Here is a 25,770-nt window from a genome sequence, read left to right on the forward strand (position 1 = left end):
CGAAAGGTATAAGATTTTGGCCGATAAATTGATGTACAACCCTAATGATGATACACAAAATTACTCCATCTATAGATTACAATTAGTGGTTGCAACGTTTGGACAATTGACTTAATATCCCAACCCATCAAAATACAAGTCCCAAAAAATGTTAAGCCAATGAATAAGACATTATTACAAAACTTTGGGGACAACTATTTAATTTGTTGGCCAATACATTATGTGGTATTCGGCAACTCTGGGCCATGCGGAAACCAAGATATTATAGTGATGCTACGCACCCAGCTAATTCTGTTATTCTACAATTGTAAAGCCACCTGCAAATATGTGAGATAACAGTATTGATTTCATCTCTCAGTTGTCCTGCAAGTGGAGGGAGGGGTGTGACCCCTCCCTCTCCCTTCTTAAGCACCGGAACCTTCCCCTTCAACCACCAAGTTATCAGCACCACCTCAGCCCTGAGGATAAAGGTTCTAAGCCTTCCTTCACCCGATAGATTCACCACCCACACAGACTGTTGTTGTCATAGTAATCATCAAACCTTCCCTTTTAGTACCCAGACCTACCACTCAACCCCTCTATTCTTATCTACCTATTGTGCTGTTCCATGGGCTATCCTGCCTCCCCCGGACAGGGATAGCCATCTACCTAACCATTGCAACTATCTATGTTTTACTTGTATGATTTACCTTTAACTATCTCTATTCCTAATCCATATGTATTTATATTATGTTGTACATTTTTAGTAAACCTTAGACCCTGAATAAAGGAACATCTGAATAGACTCTGTTTATTATTTAGTGATTGCTAGAGAAGCGTAGCTTCTCTATAATATATGTGTCCACGTCTGTTCGCACTGCCGTAGTCATTTGAACTCGGGTGTCTGCCATTTAACCTAGGCGGATACCACAATTACACCCTCACCTATTCCCCCGGTATTATTTTTCTTCAGGCTTCGGACATAGCAACAGTAGAAACCACTTTTAACTTCTTCAAATATTACGCGTTTAGGAGTACAACTTACCACTTTTTGTCTTTTAAACAAGGTCATTAAAACAGTTTAAGATATAATACAATAATGTATTAAAAATTAAACATATTAAATACATAATTTGTGACAAATATTCGTTAATAATCATAATACTTTGCTATAAAAAGTATTGCAACGTCGCGTCAAAAACTATTTATTTTAAATAAATGTGTTAAGTCAAATTTTCCAGCATGGCTTCGATTCCGATTAATATCCTTAGGATTAGAACCAGTTCGCAGCCACAATGAAAATTCATATATCGTATCGTATTACAGACAATTTCTACGAATACAAAATAAAAATCATAGGCGTAATGCCAGTTTTGTTAACCCGGAATGTTGGGGCTAACAAAAACTGGTTTTGATCTATTGATTTTTCACTTAACATTTTCAGAAAGCTGTCTATAATACGATGCATTAAATAACTTTTCATATTTTTTCATATTCTATGATAGATTTGGTGGATAATGATTTTAATCTTTCAATTAAGGGGGGGGGGGGGGGTTAATGCAACCATCTCGTAATAGTGAGCATATGGCACTTAGAATTCGAATTTCGTTCTGAACTTTTGCATGAGTAATCCTTGGTAGGTCTATTTTCCCTAAATCGAACAAAAAAATGGAAAAGTAACGGCTGGCGGCTCAGCCGTTTAACCGTTTTTTTGCCTATTTTCAGGGTAAATCCATCATCAATTACGTAGGAATCAACTTTTTATAACTCATTTTTGGTTTAATTTATGTTAAATGATAGCAGTAACCATTTTTAAAACTTCTAGTACCAACAGCTACCGTCTGCAACCGTTTGATAGCGTTTTGGAGTGGAAAAGAGTATTATGTGGAGATAGGTTTCGTGACTAATTTGCAATATAGATATCCAAAAAATGGCAAAACGTTACTTTTCAAACTTTTTTTTCGATTTAGGGAAAATAGACATACCAAGGATTACTCATGCAAAATTTCAGATGGAAATTCGAATTCTAAGTGCCATTTGCTCACTGATTACGAGATGGTTGCATTACCCCCCCCCCCCCCCTTATTTTATAGAGTGCAATAATATATAATAAATATTGGAAATATTATACTTAGTATTATAAAAACATCACAATTTTATTATTTCCTAATGTATACAGCAGTAAACGATCTAATTTATAAATTGACACTATACAGTACACTGTTAAACAGTAAAGTATACATATATGCGGTAAAAATGTAAAATATTGATTGCTGAATGGTATAAAATGAAAAAATGAATTTGGTAAAAGTACCCTTAAAATTATTACATAAGGGCAGGAGAGCTCAGAATGCAACCATCTCGTATTTAGTGCAAAACTGACACTTAAAAACCGAATTTTGCTAAGAAATTTGGTATGTCCCTAAATTGAAAAAAGATGGAAAAATAAAATAAAAATGACAACCTACAAAGTACAGAGTAGATGAGAAAATAATATGTTCATTCTGAGAGACTTTGAGAGGAATCAGTCCTGTAAAAATATTGTATTTCAAAGCAAGTAAGTTTACATAATTTAGGATTATAAGTGTCATTTAATGACAAAGAAAATAATGTCATAAGATGCAAGAATAGACAATAATATACGAATGCAAATTTAGAGAATAGCCACGGTTGCCAACTCTAGCACGGAGATTCCCCTCCTTTGGCGACCCTGGCCTCTAGGTAGTCCACCTTCCTTTCCAAGGTTGTCAACTTCTCATTCAGCACACTCAAACGGGATCTAAAAGTATAATCTTATTTTAAGTGTTTTAAAGAAGAAAATACAAGGATGACAACATCCAGAAGTAGCGAGGCACAAAATTCTTTGATTGTCAAACGGATAAAAATATTCAGACAGAAGAACATAATAATAGAAGATATGAAGAATGATAGAAAATCATAAAACATTGATTAAAAATATTTCTATATCTTTTGTTGCAAGACAATGGACTGGCAGACAAAGTAAGTAATATACTAGTTGCACTTTTGTTGCAAGACAATGGACTGGCAGACAAAGTAAGTAATATACTAGTTGCACTTTTGTTGCAAGACAATGGACTGGCAGACAAAGTAAGTAATATACTAGTTGCACTTTTGAAAATCGTTTCTTCAAAAAAATTAAGTAATCTATCTTCCATATTGGCCGATAAAATCAGAGGTCTATCTTTAATAGCTGCTGAGTAAATCCCATTTTCCCCAAAGTGTCACGGACTGAACAATGAATTATAAAGTAGCTTTGCTACTAAAAATAATTTTCTGAGATTAAAACATTAAGTTTAAAAAAAAGCTTAATTTAATTATAGTTTAGCATTATAGTAATATAAACCAACCCACATACCACTAATCAAAAAAGATTATACCTGCAGGACATATCAAAGCTGTTGAGAAAATCCGCAATCCGTTTGATTGATCCAGCAATTAGATCAATATACTCTCTATTGACCCAGTCAGCCTGGGTCTGACGTTGTAAATTCTCCCGGTGGGCTTGGGTCGCGTTGCTCATTGACATCGTCATTTTTAACAAGTATTATTTTCTGAAATTTTATAAAAGATGTCAAAAATTTTGTAATACCTTATGAATAAATTACAATTACATACTAAATGAAACATAGGAATCTTAAATATACATACATATTATCATTGTCTTATTATTAAATACATATTAATACAACTGGGAAGCATTTTTCAAAAGAGATGATTCATTTTAAACTGGAATTTATAACTAGCAAGTATTGAAAGTTTAATAATTTTAAATATTTTGGGGGTTTCATATACTTAACTAAAGTATTTTATTTAGTTTCAAGTAAGGGTAAAAAAATGTCAACACATGGTAAAAATGCAAATTATTTGTACTCTTTCATCAACGAAAAAAAAATATTTTTTCCTTATAGATTCTAAAAATATTTCTTGATCTAAAAAAGATAAAAAATACCTAAACTACAGAAAAAAACCGTAACACAAAGCTTAAAGGGGGGGGGGCGTAATGACATTTATTCGTAATCCGTGAGCAAAATGGTCTTAAAATTTAGCTAGACCCTTCAAACTTGGTATATAAGCCTAGTCCTATAGGTATTACATCTAAATGGCAAAAAAATCTAAATTTTTTTATTTTAAGGTTAGGTTAGGTAAGAAAAACCCTGCGGAAATGGGGTTTTTAGGCTTTTTTTGGTCTATTTTGATGTGGACACTTAACTTAAATTGTTTTTTCTTAGGGTTTTAACTTAAATACACTGTATCTATTCATATGGACTTTATTTAAGATGATTCAGCAAGTCGGGGACCGACCCCAGGGGGCTAGGTGGGTGGCCCGCAGGGGTTAAGTGCCTTTTTCCCAATACATATGTTGTGATACATCTAATTATAGGTTTTTTAGGTCAAGGAACTCAAATTTAGAGCTAAAATAAGCATTAGACTAATCTGAAGCTAGCCCCAGCGGGCTAGGTTGGTGGCCCGCAGGGGTTAAGTGCATTTTTTCCAATATATATCATGTTATATATCAAAATATAGGTTTTTTAGGTTAAGAAACTCAAATTCTAAGCGAAAATTAGCATTAGACTAACCTGAAGCTTACCCCCCCGGGCTAGGTTGGTTTTCTGCAGGGCTTAAGTGCATTTACCTAACCTAACCTAGAAACTTACTTATATTTTAACATGTTTTTTTTTATAATTTTTGTCTATTAATGATGACTTTATCTAAGATAATCAAGCAAGTCGGGAACCGACCCCAGCGGGCTAGGTTGGTGGCCCGCAGGGGTTAAATGCATTATTTTGCAATATATATCTTGTTATATATCAAAATATAGGTTTTTTAGGTCAAGAAACTCAAATTCTGAGCGAAAATTAACATTAGACTAACCTGAAGCTAACCCCCCCGGGCTAGGTTGGTTTTCTGCAGGGCTTAAGAGCATTTACCTAACCTTACCTATAAACTTACTGATATTTTTACAGGTTTTTTTCTTGAATAAACTGTGTCTATTAATGAGGACTTTATTTAAAATGATCCAGCAAGTCGAGGACCGACTAATCTGAAGTTAGCCCCAGCGGGCTAGGTCGGTGGCCTGCAGGGGTTAAGTGCATTATTTTCCAAAATATATCTTGTGATATATCAAAATATAGGTTTTTAAGGTCAATAACTCAAATTCAGAGCTAAAATAAGCATTAGAAAAATCTGAAGCTAACCCCAGCGGGCTAGGTGGGTGGCCTGCAGGGGTTAAGTGCATTTTCACAATATAAATGTTGAGATACATCCAATTATAGGTTTTTATAGGTCAAAGAACTCAAATTCAGAGCTGAAATAAGCATTAGACTAATCTGAAGCTAACCCCAACGGGCTAGGTGGGTTGCCAACAGGGCTTAAGTGCATTTTACCTAACCTAACCTAGAAACCTACATTTAATATTATTTTTTTAGGTTTTGTTTCTCAAATAAACTGTCAATTCATGAGGATCTTATTTCAGATGATCAAGCAAGTCGAAGACTGACCCCAGCGGGCTAGGTGGGTGGCCCGTAGGGGTTAAATGCATTTTTTAGAAAAAGTATGTGTTATCATACATCAAATTATAGGTTTTTTAGGTCAAGAAACTCAAATTTACAGCTAATAAAAGGATCAGACTAATCTGAAGCTAGCCCCAGCGGGCTAGGTGGGTTGCCTGCAAGTCTTAAGTGCATTTTACCTAACCTAACCTGGAACCTTACTTGTTTTTTTAGGGTTTTTTTCTGGAATAAACTGTGTCTATTTATGAGAACATTATTTAAGATGATCAAGCAAGTCGGGGACCGACCCCAGCAGGCTAGGTGGTTGGCCCGCAGGGGTTAAGTGCATTTTTTAAAAGTATGTGCTGTCATACATAAAATTATAGGTTTTTTAGGTCCAGAAATTCAAATTTATAGCTAATAATTGAATCAGACTAATCTGAAGCTAGCCCCTGCGGGCTAGGTGGGTTGCCTGCAAGGCTTAAATGCATTTTACCTAACCTAACCTAGAATCTTACTTTTTTGAAGATTTTTAATTGAATAAACTGTTCATGAGAACATTATTTAAGATGATCTAGCAAGTCGGGGACTGACCCAGGCGGGCTAGGTTTTACTTAGATACACAGTGTTCAGTCCTAAAGCCATCATTTAAAAGATTCTTCATAAAGGAGGCTGACCCAAGGAGGTCCCAAACTTGCTGGATCATCTAAAATAATGTCCTCATTCATAGACACAGTTCATTCAAGGAAAAAACTAAAAAATAAGTAAGTTTCTAGGTTAGGTAAAATGCGCTTAAGCCCTGCAGAAGATCTACCTAGCCCGCGGGGGTAAGCTTCAGGTAAGACTTATGCTTATTTTAGCTCTAAATTTTAGTTTCTTGACCTTAAAAACCTATATTTTGATATATACCTAACAAGATATATATTGCAAAATAATGCATTTAACCCCTGCGCGCCACCGACCTAGCCCGCTGGGGCTAGCTTCAGATTAGTCTTATGCTAATTCTAGCTCTAAATTTGAGTTAACTGACCTAAAAAAACTTATAATTAGATGTATCACAACATATATATTGGGAAAAATGCACTTAACCCCTGCGGGCCACCAACCTAACCCGCTGGGGTCGGTTCCCGACTTGCTGGATTATCTTAAATAAAGTCCTCATTAATAGACAAAGTTTATTCAAGAAAAAACATGTAAAAATATAAGTAAGTTTATAGGTTAGGTTATGTAAATGCTCTTAAGCCCTGCAGAAAACCAACCTAGCCCGGGGGGGTTAGCTTCAGGTTAGTCTAATGTTAATTTTCGCTCAGAATTTGAGTTTCTTGACCTAAAAAACCTATATTTTGATATATAACAAGATATATATTGGAAAAAATGCACTTAACCCCTGCGGGCCACCAACCTAGCCCGATGGGGCTAGCTTCAGATTAATCTAATGCTTATATTAGCTCTGAATTTGAGTTCCTTGACCTAAAAAACCTATAATTAGATGTATCACAACATATGGATTGGGAAAAAGGCACTTAACCCCTGCGGGCCACCCACCTAGCCCCCTGGGGTCGGTCCCCGACTTGCTGAATCATCTTAAATAATGTCCATATGAATAGATACAGTGTATTTAAGTTAAAACCCTAAGAAAAAATAATTTAAGGTAAGTTTCCACATCAAAATAGACCAAAAAAAGCCTAAAAACCCCATTTCCGCAGGGTTTTTCTTACCTAACCTAACCTTAAAATAAAAAAATTTGGATTTTTTTGCCATTTAGATGTAATACCTATAGGACTGGGCTTATATACCAAGTTTGAAGGGTCTAGCTAAATTTTAAGACCATTTTGCTCACGGATTACGAATAAATGTCATTACGCCCCCCCCCCCCCTTTATAATTTACAATAAAGATTCAAATCAAGCCCCTTGATAAAAAATAATCAATTCTTCAAAAAGATTCATTTTAATTCAAACATTTTATACAAATAAAATAGATAGTAAAATCTTAATTGTCTAACATACCTTAAAAATACTGTAAAAAGAAAATTATGTTATCATAATAAGATTCATTCATAACAGTCTTGGTAAAAACTTATTTACTTTTGTTAGGTTTATGTTAAAGATAGGTTAAAGGTTGTAAACTATGAAAAAAGATTTGGTTATTCTTTGTCCATCCATAGTTCCATTTTGGGGATTCTAGCGTTTTTATTAATAAAATAGATGAACACTAAAAAAAATGCTATTGAGCTAAACATTCTATTGATGCTACTGATAATGATTACGCTGGAATAAGATGTGATTGCACGACTTTATGTACAGAATGGTATGCATTTCTCAGCAAGGAATAGGGGAAGCATGACTCTAGCAGGTCCATAGATAGGAATGGTGAAGCCTAAAACAAAATAAAATAGTTATTTATCGCATCGTATTATAGACAGCTTTCTGCGGATATTAAAATGAAATATTAAAAGTTTAAAAACAGTTTTGTTACAACCGAGATAGTCAGAGATCTAAAGGGATAAGAAAATGGACGATAAATTGTATATTTTACATATATTACCAATGATGATAAACAAAATTACCCTCTTCTATAGATTAAAATTACTAAATGAAAGTCAAAAATCAACCAATTAAATTTCAATGAAGGTACCTAAAGTTTAGGAGCCCACAAATAATATAACGTGATCATTAAACGTTGGGTACAATTGTAATTTATAGTTTAATATCCCCTCCCTCCCTGATTAAATAGTAAATAATGACTCACCTGTACAATTTGATGGAGTAAAATATACACAGATTCTCTGTTCTTAGTTTCTTGCGGGCTTGCCTCCTGTCCAAGCCTGAGCAGGCTGCTGGAGGCCAGGGCCAGGAACTCCTTCAGTCTGTCCTCTGTGTCATCATGACCTCCGAGACTGAAGAGACAGCCCAGCAGCTGGTTCACAGCATGTGCAAGACAGTGAATGTTGTTGGTATGTCCCTACAAAATGTATACAAAACTTGCTACTGTAACTTTTATTCAATTGATTTCCAGAAAAAAAATCTTGAATCTAATTTCTGTAAAAGGATTTATATAAAGATTAAAGATCAACACCAATATACAATACTCTTCTTCTACTTTAATTATTATTAGTACAGCTATAGCAGTTACTAAACAACTAAATTAAAAAGTATTAAAAGTTTTCTTTACAACTGCATAAGATAACAAAATATGAAACTGACCTCTAACTGTGGTTGATACATGCTTGAGTCACTCTTGGCCAACTTTGGTATGGAAACAGCTACAAACACCATGAGTAAACAGGACGCCAGGTATTCATCCTCAACCTCACCCTTCAAAAATAGGACAATTTTAAGATTGGAGGGATATTGCACTTGCTTTTATGCAAATATTTCATGATTTAAGGATAAATTCGCAAATGCGAATGATCATTTCATACTAGGTACTCTCTTTTTTGTAGCGAAGCTACACTATAGATCAACTTTTCTGTCTGTCCGTAACACTATAAGGGAAACGTGACTTTCTCAGCTGCTAATTAAGATATGCACATTAATCATTTTTGAGTATTTAGTAAATTTAATTTAGTAAATTACTTACTTAGTCCGTTAGTCTGTTATTCACGCCAGAAAGAAAATTGTGAATAAATCGTTCATCCAGTAGGAAGAGAAAAGTTGGAGTCAAGGGGGTGGATAGGGTATATTGTTATATTAGCCCGTTACGAGTTTCACCTTATTAGAGAACATGAAAACCTGGTGTAAGATCCAAGTGATACACTCAAACACATACCTTAGCTCCCGGCATCTGTCTGAGGGTATTAAGGAGTGCAGGATCCACTCTGCTGGAATATCCTGCAGCACAGGCAAGCTCCGCAACCAGACTCGACTCGTGGGGACTGCTCCCGTGAGAATGGAAATCCTAAATGTTTGAAGTGTTTTTGTTATTTAGAAATGAAAAAAAATCGTTGTATTATAATTTATTTTTCGATGACCTTTTTCTTTGTAGATGGATAATCATTAAGATCAAAAGGAATTTCTAGCAAACGAATACATTTGTTTAAGTTTAGTCACATGATACAATTTATTCCAATAATACGAGTGCAAAAAATTTGGAGACCATATGTTTTCCCAAAGCTTGCTAAAACCTAAGAATTCTAACTACCTATTCAAAGCTGATTTATACATATTGATGATATGATCAAAATAACTGCTATTTCGTATAAACATGTGTACAGTAACAGTTACACTGTGTTCTTATTGGTCCAATTTACTGAGAAGGGATCTAGATCTACTTTATTTTTATACGCATTAACCATATTGCATAGATCCACTATAATACTTACCCTAATAAGATGTAAGGGAAATAATTCTTATTTCTAGATAGCAAAATATTGGTTCAGCGGTTAACGAGATCCTTTGGTACAAACAGAAAGACACACAAAGAGATATCCTGTTACTTTATTATGAGGATTACATAGACAGATACAATATAATACTTACCCTTATGGAAGATGTAAGGAAAGGAATTCTTTCTTCTAGAAGCTCTGTTAGTGCGTCTTGTATGAGACCACGGAAACATAATATTACACCTGAAAATAACAATGAAATTCTTAAATATGTAACTAAACAAAAATAGCTTCTGTTACGTCTGTTAACAGGGGACAGGGAAATAACTATTCAGAGAACCGCTAAAACCTATTGTTTTGTTAAGAATGCTAAAACTTAATACAGCTGCCCAAAACATGCATTAAGAACAGGTGAAATTATCAACAAAAAATGCTCTCGATTTTTTGGCACTTCTCAAACTTTGTACAGCATTTAGCGCAACTAAAAGGATAAAATCAAATCTTTAGACCTAATTTTTCTTTTCAGAATCAATATTTTAAGCGTTGATTTTTTTTACATCAAGTTGCATATCACTTTAACCCTTTAAACACATGGCCTTTACCACATTCAATAGATATTTCCATTATCAACCTTTATTTAGCAAAGAGAAATAAAATTAATGGAGAAAAACTTACCAATAATTGTCATCCTTTGCAGGACACTGTCAACATTCTGTAATCTTTTAAACAACTCCTTCATCATCTCTGGCTTGTCAAAGTTTGTCCTGAGGGCTATGAGTATCTCCTTGTTGATGCCCACCAGCTTCCTCAGCTCTGTCACCTGACTCTGTATGTGCCACATCAAGGTCTCGTTCAGCAGCTTGATCCCGTAGGGTCCCAGCATCTCTGCTAGGCTTCGCAGCTCCGTGGGGTCGGTAAATTCTTCTGCGTTGAACTGCATACTTCCCTCCAAGGTGATGGACACAAAGGATCTAGAAAATAATGATATGGTCAATTGGGATTTATGTCGAATAGCAGTACTTTATCTAAGTACTAGTGGCAGCACACCTAGCATTTAGGGCCTCAGTTTTTGAAGAAGTAGGAAGGTCAGAAAATAGCCTGAAACCATCCAAATACTTATTTATAAACAAAAATCTTCTCAAAACTATCCTGGGACCTATATGAAGCTTCCCTAAAAGTGATAACTTCTTCTTCTTTTAGCCCAACTCTCAACCATGATCATCATCTGCTGCCAAATTTAGGAATCTGGTGGCTGCCGGAGGGTTTTTCCATAGGTCTCGGACTGTGAGGCTAGTAGGGTTGTTGGGGCAATTGAACAGGTGTTCTGTAGTATGTGAACTGTCGCAGTTAGGGCATTTGTCTACGACCGTGCCAGTTTTATCTATACGGGCCTTGAAACTGTTTAGTTTAGATAAACACTGTAACATGATCTAAGTTGAGCGAGGGTGGATCTGGTAGTTCGTGGGAGGGCCTTTTCTGTTTTGTTGATTTCAGGTGGGCGGGTTCTAAGGACCTTATTTGGTTCGTTGTTCATGATTACTCTTTTCACTGTATTAGTATGATAACTCGATCCCTTTTGCAGTTATATAAATCTTAATCTACAGACAAAATAACTTACTACTTAATATAATAGGATAAATAACATCTTTATATTTTAAACTATTAAATGTTCTAATATTAGAGGCTTACGTTAGCAATTAAGACGTAAACACAAAATTGATCTGTGTGGCGAAATAGTTTGTAAGTAAGAAGTATTAATAATAAAAAATATTGAAATACCTACGAGTTATCCTGACTTGAAGAATACTGGAAACCATGAAGGAAATTAAGTTCAAATATAAACCTTCAATGAATTGACATATACTATTTATAGTTTCATTAAATACAATAAAGTATTGAGGTTTTATTTTGTCTGAAGCTTAAAATCTCAATAACTACCTACTGAACCAATTGAGTTCTCTTTTATGAAAGCTTCATTAAGGTCCTGTGCTGGTTTATAGCTATTTTATTCTCAGATTTAGGTCTTATGGATGGCCCTTCAAATATAGAGCCCTTAGATGCTAGGGTGTGGCCTCTAGTACAAAATAAAAAAAAACAGTAGACTTTAAAATGATTATGTGAAACATAAAAACGACAATAAACTGACCTCATAGTATTACTGAATCCAATATGACCGGCACTGACTCGCCGGAGCAGAACATCACTGTACCACTGTGTATAGCGGGACGCTATGGTTGCTTCTCCGTTGGAATCACTCTACAAGAAAAATGGATTTAAAGTATACGTGGATATTATGACATTGGAAAAAATGTCAATTTAGGTTGCTAGCAAGAAACTCATTTATTGGTCAGTTCATTCATCCAGTAGGAGGGGAGGAGAAAGAGTAATTATTTTAGTTAGCTGCGAGTTTTACCACATGAAAATCTGATGCAACATCCAAGTATTAATATATCGATTAATGGATGTTGATATCTGAATTAGCAGTAAAATCTTATTTAAAACGTAGACTGTAAGTGTAAATTTAATCCCTAACCGTAAAGTATTGTACATGAACGAATGCTCAACTCCACTAGAGTATCCTAGCTATTAATCATTACAATATTTAAGAGGGTTGTGCATAATAGTGACAGTAAAAGTCCGATTTACTCAGCTAAAAATTACGTTATTTTTTTTATAAACAAAATTTGTGTAACCTGTTGGGTTTGCTGTAGAAGAACATTGTTGAAAACTCTGGTAATATCAATATTGATATAATTCTCAACTGTCTGCAACACGTTCATGTAGGCCTTCACAGAGGTCAGCAGCTCGCTGGGCTTGGCGATCTCACCTGTCTCTGGACTGTACATGACCATGCCGGCCAGAGCGCGGGCAAACCTGGTCTCCAGGTGCTGGTGAAGGTATTCTCGGGGAGCAAAGGTGTATTCCCATACACTGAAACAATAACCTATTATATGCCACACAACAAATTGAATGAAAAAAGTTGAAACCTCAACAAAAATATAAAGAGTTCTTCTTCGAACTGCACAGTGATAGGCTGGTAAAAAATTATAATAAATTCTTAAACTCCTTTTTATCCATTTTAAAAAATGTTACCTTATTGTTGAACAATAGTTAATGGCAAAGCATAATTCTGTGAGAGCCATGTGTAGCTTGTCCATTGTGGTCAAATCTTCTCTTGTCTTCCTGTAGCTCTCAGAGCCAGGCTTTTCCATCTCAAACTTCTTTGGAGCCTTCTCTCTTCTCTTTTTATTGGCCACTGTGGCTATGATAGGAGCACAGTGTTTAGCCAGCAGTCTGTCTGACAGGTTGCATTGTTCATCACATATGGTTGTGATAATATTCTTAGCTTCTTTGGCCATTTCATCCAGAAATAGGTTAATAACACTTAGGCTTCTTTCCCTTATATGAATTCTTTCTTCAGGACACAAGTCATTGGTAATATTAGAGAAGTGTCCGCAAATCAAAGGAAATGCAATGATATATCTATTCTGGGCAGGAAATTCCAGGCACATTTGAAAATTATCCTCAAATATTTTGCTGTAAAAACAGAATATTGATAAATCAGAAGTGTTCACGATCATCTCGTCTAAATCGTCAACCATTTGAGTATGAAAGCTTATTGTGTTAAGCAAAGCAGCAAGTTCTTTCTGGCTAACCATAAGTGTTGGAGACCTGCCGGCAGACAAATAACTCTGGAGCCGACACCAGTCCAACCTCATGGCTCGGAAATCAAAAACATAATCCGGATCCTCGACATTGTCTACAGTCAGTGCTGATATTTGTGTGCAGATAGAGGACAGAATTACATTTTCTTCCTCGCTCGACATTGCTGTTGATTGGATCATTTGAGCCAGAGCCACGGCGTCGTAACCAGAAAGGTATTGGACATAATATCTCTGAATAACTTGGCTGTATTTACGAACAAGTGCACGTAATTCTTCCATGTGAAAGAGTAACTCTGGAAGATATCTATCCACAAGATCTTCATTGATTTTTACTTTGCCCTGCCTAGGTGGAGGGTTCTCGTGATGTCTTAGCAGCCAGTAAACTTCATCGCGACTAAAGCATAGTCCCATAAAGACAAACAAAGCCTTGGGTCCTAGAAGTCCAGGCTGATCAGAACAGATGAGAACCAACTCTTTAAGAGCTGTTCTTAAAAATATTCTTCGTTCACGATGGTTTGCAGCAGCCGTAGTAATAGCAACATTATAACATTCCTTTACCTCGTTTACACGCTTGTTATATCCGCGAATAGATTCAAAATATGTTTGCACATAAGAATGAGTGTAAATTATTTCATCGCGATACAGAACTGTCGTCCAGCTAGAGTTTAACGCCAGAGTCCATAAATCCATTGCATGCTGTTGTGATAAGAAAGAGTGACACAACATGAATCCAAATACAATCCATCTTTCCATTGTGTCAAGAGAAAGATATTCGCACGGCATGGTGTCTGTGTGAGCTGGATTCAGCAGCTGAGAAGGATTTGACACCAGAGAGAGCATCTGCGCAGCCCTCCATTGTTCGGCTGATAAATTTCGACGTGGATAAACATTTTGGAGTGACAACAGTGCTTGAGTAATCGTGCGCGTATGAGGCACAAACTCTTCAGATAACTTTTTGAGGGGAGGATCATAATCCATGACCATCTGGCCGAGGCGAGGAAAGGCGGGATCACTTTGGTTATGAACCATTTCGTAGGCAGCGTTAAACAGACCAAGAACAACTTTACGATCTTCAACTCTGGATAACAGGATCATAAGCTGGACATAAACTGTCACTAATTCCAGGTAAAGCTTTGTCATCTCAAAATTGACTGTGATGTCCAGGCTGATTTGGCAGGCGTCGATTGTTGTGAGCAGCTCCCCAACATGATCTTTAAAGTCGAGAAGATCCACAAATGTGTAATAGTAGAGTGACAGAGACTTGACTATTTCATCTCGAATATGATGAATGTTGTTCAGTGACTTGATGTCGACATTTGGAAATTTTCTTACAACAAGCTTGATGCTACTTTCTAAATTTTTCTCGGAAAGGAAGGAGGGCTTAGACTTGGTGTCACCGCACGCTGAAAGTAAACAAAGATAAAGAAATAATAAAATATATGTCAGTTTAAAATAAAATTAATTGTAGTTCTTAAAAAGTTAAAATTAGGTAAGGGTTCAATTTTATAAAAATACTAAATTTATGTAATAACTTTTAAATTGGGGTAGGTAAGTAATTAATCGATATTATGTAGAATTTATATGGCTTTCCAACTGTCGTACCATGCAAATAAGACTATTAAATAAAATAATAATAATACAATTAATCATAATTGTAATACACATTTCATATACCACACAGAGCATAAAGACATCTGACAGCGCATACATATATATATTCATTCACTGACTGAACAATGATGTTCAATTAGGTACCTTTTTTAATGTTATAAATCCTAGTGAGCATGCCCAGTCCCCTGTCCCGTAGGATGACCAGCCTCTCCGCCAGCTTCTGCTCCGTTACCAAGAACGGCTTCTGCATTTTTAAATCTTATATCCCCCAACTAATATCTAAATAATCTGAAAATAAATAGTGTAAAGCGTTCGTTCAAAAAATTATATATAAATCAAATATATTTCACGAAAACACAACTGTACAGTTTAAATTGAAAAAAAAAGTATTTAATACATGAAAAACTGGAATATTAAAGACATGTTTTTTAAAATTAATTTTGACCTAGATTTATTTTTGGGGATTTTAGTTCATTGTAACTTATTCAAGAAAGTTCATAATATCTTTAGTTGGAGTAAAACGTATAAATAAATAGTTAACACAAAACTGAAAGATAAGTACAGCCAAATTCGAGTATAAATTCGATAAAATTGAATTAATTTTCCTTATCCCCGAAACGGATTGACATTAGTAATGCGAGATGCCGCGTTTATTTGGTATAGCCCTTGGAATAACAGAGTATACAACTTTTTTCAAAAATACAAAAATATTAAAATTATTAGATTTGGAAATATATTTTGTTTAAAAAAAAACAAATAAATCTTAAAACTAAAATATAATTTGAAACAAATAATCAAAATTTAAAAATCTCAATTAAGTACCCCAATATAAAAATTATAATTTCTGATTTAAAAACAATGAATTTAACCTTATTACCCGGGAACCAGACGACAAACTGAGAAAGATTTAAACATTGCAACCCTATATACCCCAAGTTTGCTTTAGCTAAGCTATATAAAATATTATCTTCGTTTGCGAATAAAAATTAAAATAATTCATGAAAAAAAAAACTAATAAAAGTTGTTACCCCTGGCACGGCTTGCCAATGTTTTGCAGACGGATCAGCTGAGCTCACAACATCCAGGCCTGCTAGCACAAACAGGGGAATATTAAAATTTTTATTATTATAACGTGTTTTAAGCATCTTTTCTTATTTATAATAAAGTAGAAATATATAAATCTACCTGTTTGAATAATATTTATCTAACAATAACCTTTTTTATCCATAAATGATTGATATTTCTTTGAATTAAGTGTTTTATAATAGTTAACCCATTATTTTCAAAGTTGGTTTAAAATCAAATTCACCTGTCCTTTAATTAACTATATGGCCAAAAATATGATATGGATAAAAATTATATTATTTTTCAGATAATATGTGTATGAAACAAAGTTGAAATTTGTTGACTTTTAGATTGGAAGAAAAACGTAATATAAACATCAGTAATAGTGAGAGAAAAGAGTGAGAATGGCGGTTTTAGGTGTTCAATTTGTGATAACCATGATGATGGCAACAATTTTGTCCAGGGTTGGCGCGCATTTCTCTCTGGCCAGGTGGCTACTCACATCAAGGTATACAGATGAAAACATCCCCTTTAAAATCTGGTTCAATTCTCGATCGGAAGTGAATTATAGAGAACATCAAGAACATTAATTTTTAGGACATATATAATGTAGCACTTACATTTTAAAAAAAAAGCCTTTTAAAATATTACTAGAACCCGGAATCCGAATCCAGAATCCGCCAAAAATAAGAATCCGAAATCCGCGGGAATCCGCCATTTTTTTGACTGATTCTTGTCAACTTAAACTATATTAAACCTAACCTACCACACATACACTTTGCTACCCGAAACCTCTAACTCGTTTTTGATGCTCGATCATTCTGTCATATTTCTAGGCATCCTATTTACGCGACTTTAACAATATATCCTGTTATGTGTAAACTTTCTCCGTTGATTTATGTCATCATATATCTATAAATGGTAATTGGTATATTGTCCAAGTAAAGGATATATTATTAAGATACTCGGATCAGTAATTAACATCTTTTATTTCCATATACAATTACACATATCCTTATCTAAAGTTTTAAATTCTTATTTTCTTAGATTTGCTGGACTCGTGAGATATTTACACCCATCTGACGAAGAATTGAGACAATATGCACCAAATCCAATTACGAAGGACAAAAAAGAAAGAAGAAGGGTAAATTCATTTTTAAGGATTTTATCATGCATTTTAATTTTTTTATGTGTAATGTGTAATATTGAGGAAAAAATCAGTCACATGTTCTTAATGAATATGGAATACCAAAAGAATTATTTTCATATAAAATAATTTATGAAAAAATATCCTTGCCAATTCTTTTAATTATTGTACTTTCCAAGTTTCATTGCATTAATTATGTAAATATAAAGAGAAAAGATTAGGTACTAAAGTTTGTGAAATTCTGCTGTTAAATAATGGAGGAATGAACGGTATTTTAAGTACTTTTACTTTCATTTAATGAGGTTCAGAGGATTTTTGCTTTTCAGGGTAAACAAGCTGAAAAGAATGGAAGTTCTAAAAACGACGGAACTTTTAATGTTCCCAGAAATATTGACCTCAGCCTGGATAGAGCTCCCGTGGTTGTGGGAGATTTAGTCCAACTCAGGTTATTCATTGTTTCATTATAATATGTATTTGTATTTTTTAATTACAATATATAAGTATTGATTATACTCAATCAAATGTATTGTTCACTGGAAACTGGATTTATAAAAAAATTCTTAGGACCAAAGCAATTTCACTTCAGAGGAAAGACATTTTCCCCAGAAATAAAATGAAATATGCAGACAGTTATTAAACTATATACCTAGCTATTTATATTTTATTTTTATATTTAGATTTTACTCTGAGTATCAGTGGCTTTTAGACTTTGCTGCTTATTCGTTTTTCACATATGCCTTAAGGTGAGAAATATTATCATTCATTTTCAAATTGCTGACTATTTATTTCTGGAAACAAACAACATTAAAAAAAATTTTTGCAATTGCATTTTCTATTTTGTTGCTATGAAAATTATTGAATTAACTAGGAATAATATGTACAATATACAAAATAAAATGCCCCTAATGTAGATTACAATTAGTAGTTGAAATGTTTGGACACTCAACTTAATGAACTAAACAATGAAGATAAATAAAAGTCTCCAACGTTTTTATTCAACGAATAAGAAAACGTTATTATTAAACTTTGGATACCAGAGTAATAAACAGCCCAGTATCCCCTCCCTCCTTAGAATTAATACTATTTTTTTATTTAGTGAGATTTATATCTTCTTGTTACCTGACAAAGCTAATCAGGAGGTGAATCTTTCCCTGGTTTGGCTCATTCTCGTCCTTGGTTTCTCATTCAGGCTTCTCCTCACACTCACTGGTCAATATTTTGAGGTTAGATCAATTTTAAAACTTTCAGTTACCTTAGAATTAATCTTACTTCAGGGTGTATATTTTCCAAAAATTCTCCCGACCTCCGAGGGGTGGTGGAGAAATACAAAATAAGGAAATTTCTCGTATTTTGCTTTTATTAGGGGAAAGAAATAGAGAGGGGGTTGGAGGAAAGAAACTCAACTAGGTTTCTTAAAAATACATAGAAATGGAAATGTTTTGTTTTAAGTTTAATTTTTTAGAAATATAACTGCTGCTGGTGCAAGTATCGGAGGCTGTACTACAATAAATTGAGTAGATACAATGTCTCTATATTTTAACAGCCCGTATAATGGATGGTTACAAGATTGCTTTTAATTTAGTCAGCTTTTAGTGAATATGACTTTAACTTAAGCTTTCCTTGATGAACCCGACCCTATTTGAGAAAAAATAAATAAATTCATCTTTTATAACATATTTTGTATTCACTGCGATATTTATTTAGGGTGATGAAGGAGGTGAAAGATCTTTAGTTCTTGTGATGGGTCTAGCCTACCTTCTTGTGGCGATGCTTGTTCTTGTTGTGGATGAATCCAACCTTGAGACTGGTCTAGGTCATATATTAGTTATATCCTAGGAGTGAAGGGACATTATTGGGCTGTTTATCGGACTTGTCTCGAAAGTTATATAATAACGTTTTCTTATTCGATAGATTAACAACTTTGGGGAAGTACATAATTTTATCGGCCTTATTCTTATCCCTTTAAATACCTAATATAAGTGAAAATATATTTTTTTTATGCAAAAAAGAGTTTTTTTCTCAGAGGATTGAAAATTATCTAATTTTGCGATAAAAGGCAGAAAAAACGGGGGGAAACGGCAGTTTTCGGCGAGAGCGGCGGTTCCACCGCCGTTTCTTCACACTACCATATTGTACCTCTTTAAAGCAACCGACATTCCAAATCTAAGAGCTGTAACTCTTTATTTAGTGGAGTTCCTTTGTCTTTTAGTTTTGGTTTCTATAAGTGTCACTTCCGCCCCCCCCCCCTTTGTCTTACATTTATTGGTCTGTCTTGGGTGTTTTAGAGGTTAATCTACAATAGTGATATCACAAATATTTTTTATGCCTGAAAATTATTCATCAATTTTTGTTATGATATCTTTAAAATGAAATTATTTATTTCATTAAACATAATAATGTGCTTACCAATTTTTTACAAAATTATCGGTTTTAATTTCAAAAATATTGTAGATGAGGCATACAGAAGTTTTAATGCGAGCGCTGCCGCCTTTCTGGAGAGTAATGCTGGTCTGGACTCGTCAGGACCTGCCAGCAAGCTTGTCACCAAGTTCTTCCTGGCGCTCTGGTGTGCCTTGATTGGAGCTCTCTTCACTTTCCCTGGCCTCAGAACTGCGAAGTAGGTTTTAAAACTTATTTAAAGGAAGAGGAAAGGTAATAATTCTTCTAGTTATCTAGAGAGAAAAAAAACTACGCGTAATTTAGTAGGTATGTTTTTTGGGAACTTATAAAGAAATATGTTTGAACACTATTCTTATTAGCTTTGTCTTTAGGGACACTTGATGTTGATTGGGGTGTAGTCGACCCCGCCCCCCCCCCCCCGTACTTTTCATTTTAGTTTATAAAAGAAAGAATTGAAAATTTCTTGGGTGGCCATTTTTTCTTTTGGTAGTTTGTTGGTACCCTCCACTCGATAGTTGTAAACCTTCCAAGGACCTATGAAAAGCTACATTGCATTGTAAAGGAGAACCATATCGTAGCAGTGGCAAGGGATATCCTTTGGTGCAAACAGACTCACAAAGACAGACTTCCTGTTACTTTTATTTGAGGATATGTACATTGATATCAAAACTAATGTTTTTTTTATAATTCAGAATGCACTGGGACTCTCTAAAGTTCAGCCAGAGTAATGTTCGTAATGTCCTGCTTCATGTTGGATTTATTCTTCCTCTTCTGCTAACAACTCTATGGATCAGACCTCTCACTAGAGATCCACTCACTCAAAGAATTTATAGGTAAGTAATATTCTTATCCTAATTCTTCATATACATTTCCAAATTTCCGACTGAATTTTTATCCCCAATTTTTATAGGTATCTAGTAAAAATACAGAATATTTCCTTATTTTGAAATCCTTCCCTCCTATAAGTAGTAAGTACACATATTGTCTATGGGATATGAACAAAAATATAATATTTTCGTAGTCATATGGGCAGACTAAGTACATCTAATGCTACAATTTATTGTATATTTCGGAAAAATCCGGGTTTTTTATCTTGTTTAGTGCTTTCAAAACGCTTCCCTGGACATATAAAAATCTTTCGGATGGGTCAGCGGGATCTTTTAGTACAGACAGACGGACACACAGAAGGAAAAACCTTATGTAACTTAAGGTTTATGATATGCCATATTTTCTACCATATTTGTTTGCAGTTTTATTTTAAATGATTTAGGAATATGAGCAAACCCTTGATGACAGGGGCCCAGTTCGAGACTATGAGACTTTATCTTATAATACTCAGTGTTGTATACAGACTAGCTGTTATGCCAACTTATTTACAGGTACGTTCACGATTGCGAATTTTTTATTATCTCGCAGAAGTTATTCTTTCTTATTTTTCGATATATGTAACATAATTCTGCTCTTATTTCCTTAAGACTTTCACTACCCTTAAAAAAGTATTTTGTCTTATTTTGATATATTATTGACTTAGGTTTCTTAATAGTATTTCCAGAATCCTCCTAAAATCTTATATTTTATAGACGGGGTAGAAATTTTCTTAAATATTTATACTAATACTAATACCCCACCTAAATACTAGGGTTGGGCCGGATACTTTTTTGGTCGGATACCGGATATCCGGCTGATTTCAAACGCCGGATATCCGGTAACCGGCCGGATATCCGGTTATCCGGCCAAATTACCGGATATCCGGCCGGATAACCGGCCAAATTACCAGATACTAAGGTAGCAAAAAAAATTTTTTTCATAAATCTTATATAAATTTACATAAAGTTAAACTTGTTCAGATAAAATGTTCTTCTAGCTTCAATAATAAGAAAATTATAGCCATTTAAAATTTTAAAAAGCAGAGATTTTTGGTGTAAAGTATAAAAAATTATAGAACCGGATATCCGGCCGGATAGTTTCAATATCCGGTATCCGGCCGGATATTGAAAATGGCCGGATATCCGGCCGGATATCCGGCCACACCGGATATCCGGCCCAACCCTACTTAATACAATCTAAAATTTGCTTTTAACCAATAAGAGACTTTCTTTCAAGATTTAGGTATATTGTTTCCTTCGTTACAGACAGATAGATATCCTGTTTATTTTATATACCTTGCGTACCAGAAGGTGCAGGACCTTAAAGCAGGAGACTGGCAAGATTTCTAATATTCCTGTTTAGGCGTACCTGAACCTTGCGTACCAGAAGGTGCAGGACCTGAAGCAGGAGGCTGGCAAGATTTCAAATATAGATCTACAAAGACTGGTCATCAGGGTCTTTTATTACCTGTGTGTTGTCACTCTTCAGGTAAAGAATATTTATTGGATCTAGTGCATCGTTACCAGAAACATTTTACCGTGAGCTGCACTAACTATCTTTTCTTTTTCTAATTCAAAATTATATGATATAAAAAATTTAAAATAATTGCTTTCCCTCAAAGTCTATCTAGCTCTGAACAGTACACTATTTATTTTTTAAATTTATTGAACAAGAGAGGCGGGGGGAGGGGTTAGATTTTTCCCATGTCTCACCCCTGCATGGCCTATAAATGCAGTGCCCTAACCCTGGGGGGATAACCAGTACTCTATGTATAATATAACTTAATTTGACATAAAGTAAAAAATAAACAAATAAAAAATTACACCCTTCCCCTAACTTTCAATCTATTTCAAATTAAGGCGGGTTTAGGGTTCTCGACTTGGCTCCTCTTAGGAAATTGCCATAAATTATTTTAAAGTTAATGATCTGAGAAAACAAATATCATGCTTGACTTTGAATGTTTGCTTACTAGTTTTATAAGTTTACATGTATAACCACGACTGGCCGACAATTACCTGGTGGAGACCGCTTTCGTTTGCTAGCAAATTGCTTTCTCCTCTTTTGTAGCGATTTGGCTGTTTGAATATTTTCGACGCTATTTGCCGGTATTCAAAGACCCAATTTAAAGTTGGCACATGGACCTAACACATAGGGCAAAGTCACATATAACTCGTGCCCCCCCCCCCTCCCTATTCTTATACTTTAATGTTTGTTTAGTATGTTGCACCGATGATTCTCATCCTGTACCTGAGTTTTCTGTACAAGAGCCTGGGAGATGGTTCCTGGAACGGTACTGCCACTAAGATACCAGACCAGGACGAATGTCCAATTAGTAAGGTAAATTAATGGATGTATAATATACGTGGATATTATGACAAGGGAAAAATTGTCGTCAAATAGCATAGGTTGCTAACGTGGACTTCATTTATTGATTAGTTCGTTCATCCAGTAGGAGGGGTGGGGTTAGGGTAAAGGGGGTGGATGGGAGGATTGTTATTTTAGCCAGCTACAAGTTCTATTTATTAGAGAACATGAAAATTTGTTGTAACTCAAAGTAATAATAATATTTAAGACTTTATTAAATATTTAATTCGATGTAAAACTCGGCTGTTCCTCCATTGTTTTGCTATTAACTGATTTAGAGAGTGTGTCTCTAGATTACATTGTCCTAGACTATGATTATGATGAATGCTTTGTTTAGACTCCCGGAGAAGGAGCACCAGATATTGGTCTGGGAGAGATGTTGAACCAGGAGGAGACTGTCGGAGCCATTAAGGAGCAATTTTCTCTCGCCTGGGCCTCATTCAAACATATCTTTACACCACAAGTTTTCAAGGGTCTTCTAGGTCAGTCAAATTATCGTCCAGTATAACTTCGAAGTCGATTAGTATCCGCTGGATTAGAATCGGTTCTCAACCATACTGAAAAATTATGTAGAGCATCGTATTACAGACTTCATTTAATTTAAAATCCACAGAAAGACGTCAATAATACGATGCAATAAATAACCCTCATTATTATATGCTATTCTCTATTTTAATGAAACTTTATAAATATCCTGGGCAGATTTTTATTTATATTTAAACCCAACTAGAGATGCACAAAAATTCGAGAAAACAAATTGTGGCATTTGTAATTTGGCATGGCATGGTAACTGCAAACTATAATTGTAATGAAATATATCAAGACTTGTTTTTTCCCATTGATTTTGAAAATTAAATAAATCTTTCTCTTAATCTAGTCATTTTTGCTAACTATCTTATGGACGCAGCTATGATATTAATCAGCTGTTTTTTTGTTTAGGTTTTTCCACTTGGTGGTGCTGTTTCTCCTGGTTTCTGTCAGCCGCCATTGGCATTGGATATCAAACATATTTTACAACTGCTTAAAATTATATTTTCTCCATCAGAATGGACATTATTACCCTTGTTTTTATTATTATTTGTTAATACATTCAGTTTTGATTTAAAAGCTATTGCTTAAGAATAATCGGGTATAGTCCCTTCCGTGGCAACGCCTCTTAAGGGGCGTTTCTTCGTATTTTCACAGTAGCTTTTCTCCTATTTCTAGCCCCTGCGGGGGGGGGGGGTCTAACCCTGCGGGGCAATCACCTAAAATAGCCATTGTGAAAATACGACGAAACGACCCTTAAGAGGCGTTGCCACTAAAGGGACTATACCCGAATAATCGAAACATATCTTTAATTTGAATTTAACTTTGTCCATTCTGATTTTTTATTGTTAAAATTAATTCTGTAGCCTTAGTTTTTTTTATCCCCTGGGCATTGTTAGAATCTGTTAAATTAGAATAATCTCATTATTAACTTATTGTAGTTTTTGTTATTGATTTAATAAACTTAAGAAGAATATAAAAACATGTATTTTAACAAGGATGACAACATCAATAAAAGCGAAGCTCTGAAAGGGTAGGACAAACGGACATTAACACTTGTATAATGTCAGAACTGAATAATCAGAATGCGAATGTATAAGAGTCAAAGCAAAATTGTAAGTAAATTTGTTGAAAAAACTGCTTGATATAGGATAATGATTATGGACATACTTACATTTTTAGGACTTGATTATAGAGTTGCTTCGCTTATAATGTTGTACTTTGTTGTCCCAGGAATCAGTATACCAAAAATCAGACCAATCGGATAATTAGGTCACATACAAATTTGTTGTTAAAATGTAAAAAAAAATCAACATGTTTAAAATGGACGTACGGGCATTCTGGTAATGATTATAGAGTTGCTACGCTTTCTAACTCGTACCTAACTGTTACAGGAATCACCATGCAAAATTTAAAATCGATAGGACAATTCTAACATGCCTAAATTAACGAATAAAGCTATTTAAAAAAAGTAAAAAAATCAACATGTTTTAAAAGGAATCACCATGCAAAATTTGAAATCGATAGGACAATTATAACATGTCTAAATTAACGAAAAAAGCTATCCGTTACGGACGGACGTACGGACCGACCCTAATTATAGAAAAGCTTCGCTTTTAAAAAGCTAAGGTTTTTTTATTATCATGGTGCCATGTCACTCCGTAACGCTTAGCTGTTTTTGTTAATTTAGACATGCTTAATAGGTTATATCGATTTCCAACTGTGGTCGATAATTCCTATAACAGTTTGTTACGTTCCCAGAAAATCTGAACGTCCATTTTAAACATGCTGATTAAAAAAAAATTTAACCAACTATTTGTACGATATAATTATCCTATTTATCCGATTTTTGGTATAATAATGCCTGGAACAACAAGTTAAATATTATAAGCAGGGCATCTCAATAAAAAAATCCTAAAAATTAAAGTATGTCCTTTTACTGTATCCTGCAACTTATTTATTTAATTCTATTTATACTTATAAATTAATGTTCTGCTTATTGAGTTCCGACACTCTACAGGAGTTATTTTTCTTTTGTTCTTTCTGAATTTAAAGCTTCGTTTTATAGAAGTTGTTATCCTTGTTAAAAAGCTACTCTAAATGTTTTAAGTTTGACCATAGCAAACTATTAAGAAAAGTCTTAGAAGTATAAGCCCAGCCGAGTTTGATACCCACGCAGGGGCTATAACCACGTTTTTTGTAGAGAAGGTATTTTATAAACACATATTTGGTCATTTCTTCCTATAACGTTAGCCAATATTTGTAACAAAAAAATGTAACCTACAATTTTGAAAATCAGCTTAAAGTC

The 25,770-nt window shown here is 34.5% G+C and overlaps 3 protein-coding genes across 5 annotated transcripts in view; 1 reads left to right on the forward strand and 2 right to left on the reverse strand.

Annotated features, from left to right (window-relative positions):
* Positions 1–2,577: 2,577 nt before the first annotated feature.
* The window catches only part of HSPC300 (hematopoietic stem/progenitor cell protein 300), a 128,995-nt gene continuing 105,802 nt past the window's right edge, over positions 2,578–25,770 (reverse strand). The window contains exons 2-3 of the mRNA XM_080156580.1: positions 3,378–3,550; positions 2,578–2,758 (exon numbers count right to left, since the gene is read on the reverse strand). Of these exons, the coding sequence (XP_080012706.1) occupies positions 2,659–2,758; positions 3,378–3,532 (255 nt within the window). The 5' untranslated portion in view covers positions 3,533–3,550 and the 3' untranslated portion in view covers positions 2,578–2,658. The remainder of the gene's footprint in view (positions 2,759–3,377; positions 3,551–25,770) is intronic.
* Positions 7,353–25,770, reverse strand: part of Hem (Nck associated protein 1 Hem) — a 124,220-nt gene continuing 105,802 nt past the window's right edge. The window contains exons 2-11 of the mRNA XM_080156573.1: positions 15,236–15,377; positions 12,909–14,883; positions 12,509–12,746; positions 11,962–12,071; positions 10,491–10,786; positions 9,970–10,058; positions 9,260–9,388; positions 8,695–8,805; positions 8,240–8,452; positions 7,353–7,867 (exon numbers count right to left, since the gene is read on the reverse strand). Of these exons, the coding sequence (XP_080012699.1) occupies positions 7,754–7,867; positions 8,240–8,452; positions 8,695–8,805; positions 9,260–9,388; positions 9,970–10,058; positions 10,491–10,786; positions 11,962–12,071; positions 12,509–12,746; positions 12,909–14,883; positions 15,236–15,341 (3,381 nt within the window). The 5' untranslated portion in view covers positions 15,342–15,377 and the 3' untranslated portion in view covers positions 7,353–7,753. The remainder of the gene's footprint in view (positions 7,868–8,239; positions 8,453–8,694; positions 8,806–9,259; positions 9,389–9,969; positions 10,059–10,490; positions 10,787–11,961; positions 12,072–12,508; positions 12,747–12,908; positions 14,884–15,235; positions 15,378–25,770) is intronic.
* On the forward strand, positions 16,142–24,444 carry emei (transmembrane protein 161-like emei). 3 transcript variants are annotated; one of them, XR_013878367.1, is made up of 14 exons: positions 16,142–16,664; positions 17,204–17,300; positions 17,630–17,748; positions 17,981–18,046; positions 18,400–18,526; positions 19,008–19,116; positions 19,755–19,920; positions 20,396–20,536; positions 20,974–21,082; positions 21,933–22,058; positions 22,788–22,907; positions 23,272–23,416; positions 23,874–24,063; positions 24,224–24,444. XR_013878367.1 is itself a non-coding variant. In XM_080156576.1 (13 exons), the coding sequence occupies exons 1-13, from the start codon at positions 16,561–16,563 to the stop codon at positions 23,957–23,959; spliced, it is 1,515 nt and encodes a 504-aa protein (XP_080012702.1). In that variant the 5' UTR covers positions 16,142–16,560; the 3' UTR covers positions 23,960–24,444. The 3 variants fall into 3 exon arrangements, 1 of the variants encoding a protein (XP_080012702.1); XR_013878366.1 differs by having other exon boundaries at positions 24,241–24,444; XM_080156576.1 differs by having other exon boundaries at positions 23,874–24,444.

The sequence above is a fragment of the Acartia tonsa genome, chromosome 4, assembly GCF_053477335.1.
Source record: "Acartia tonsa isolate MP-2025a chromosome 4, ASM5347733v1, whole genome shotgun sequence".
Lineage (NCBI taxonomy): Eukaryota > Metazoa > Arthropoda > Copepoda > Calanoida > Acartiidae > Acartia > Acartia tonsa.

What these genes read in the sequence shown, in the direction of transcription:
- emei (XM_080156576.1), top strand. Translation starts at nt 16,561, where the DNA reads ATGGCGGTTTTAGGTGTTCAATTTGTGATAACCATGATGATGGCAACA. An exon ending in TTTTTCACATATGCCTTAAG is followed by an intron (nt 18,047 to 18,399) that starts GTGAGAAATATT and finishes TTTTTTATTTAG; the next exon opens with TGAGATTTATATCTTCTTGT. An exon ending in ACGAATGTCCAATTAGTAAG is followed by an intron (nt 22,908 to 23,271) that starts GTAAATTAATGG and finishes TGCTTTGTTTAG; the next exon opens with ACTCCCGGAGAAGGAGCACC.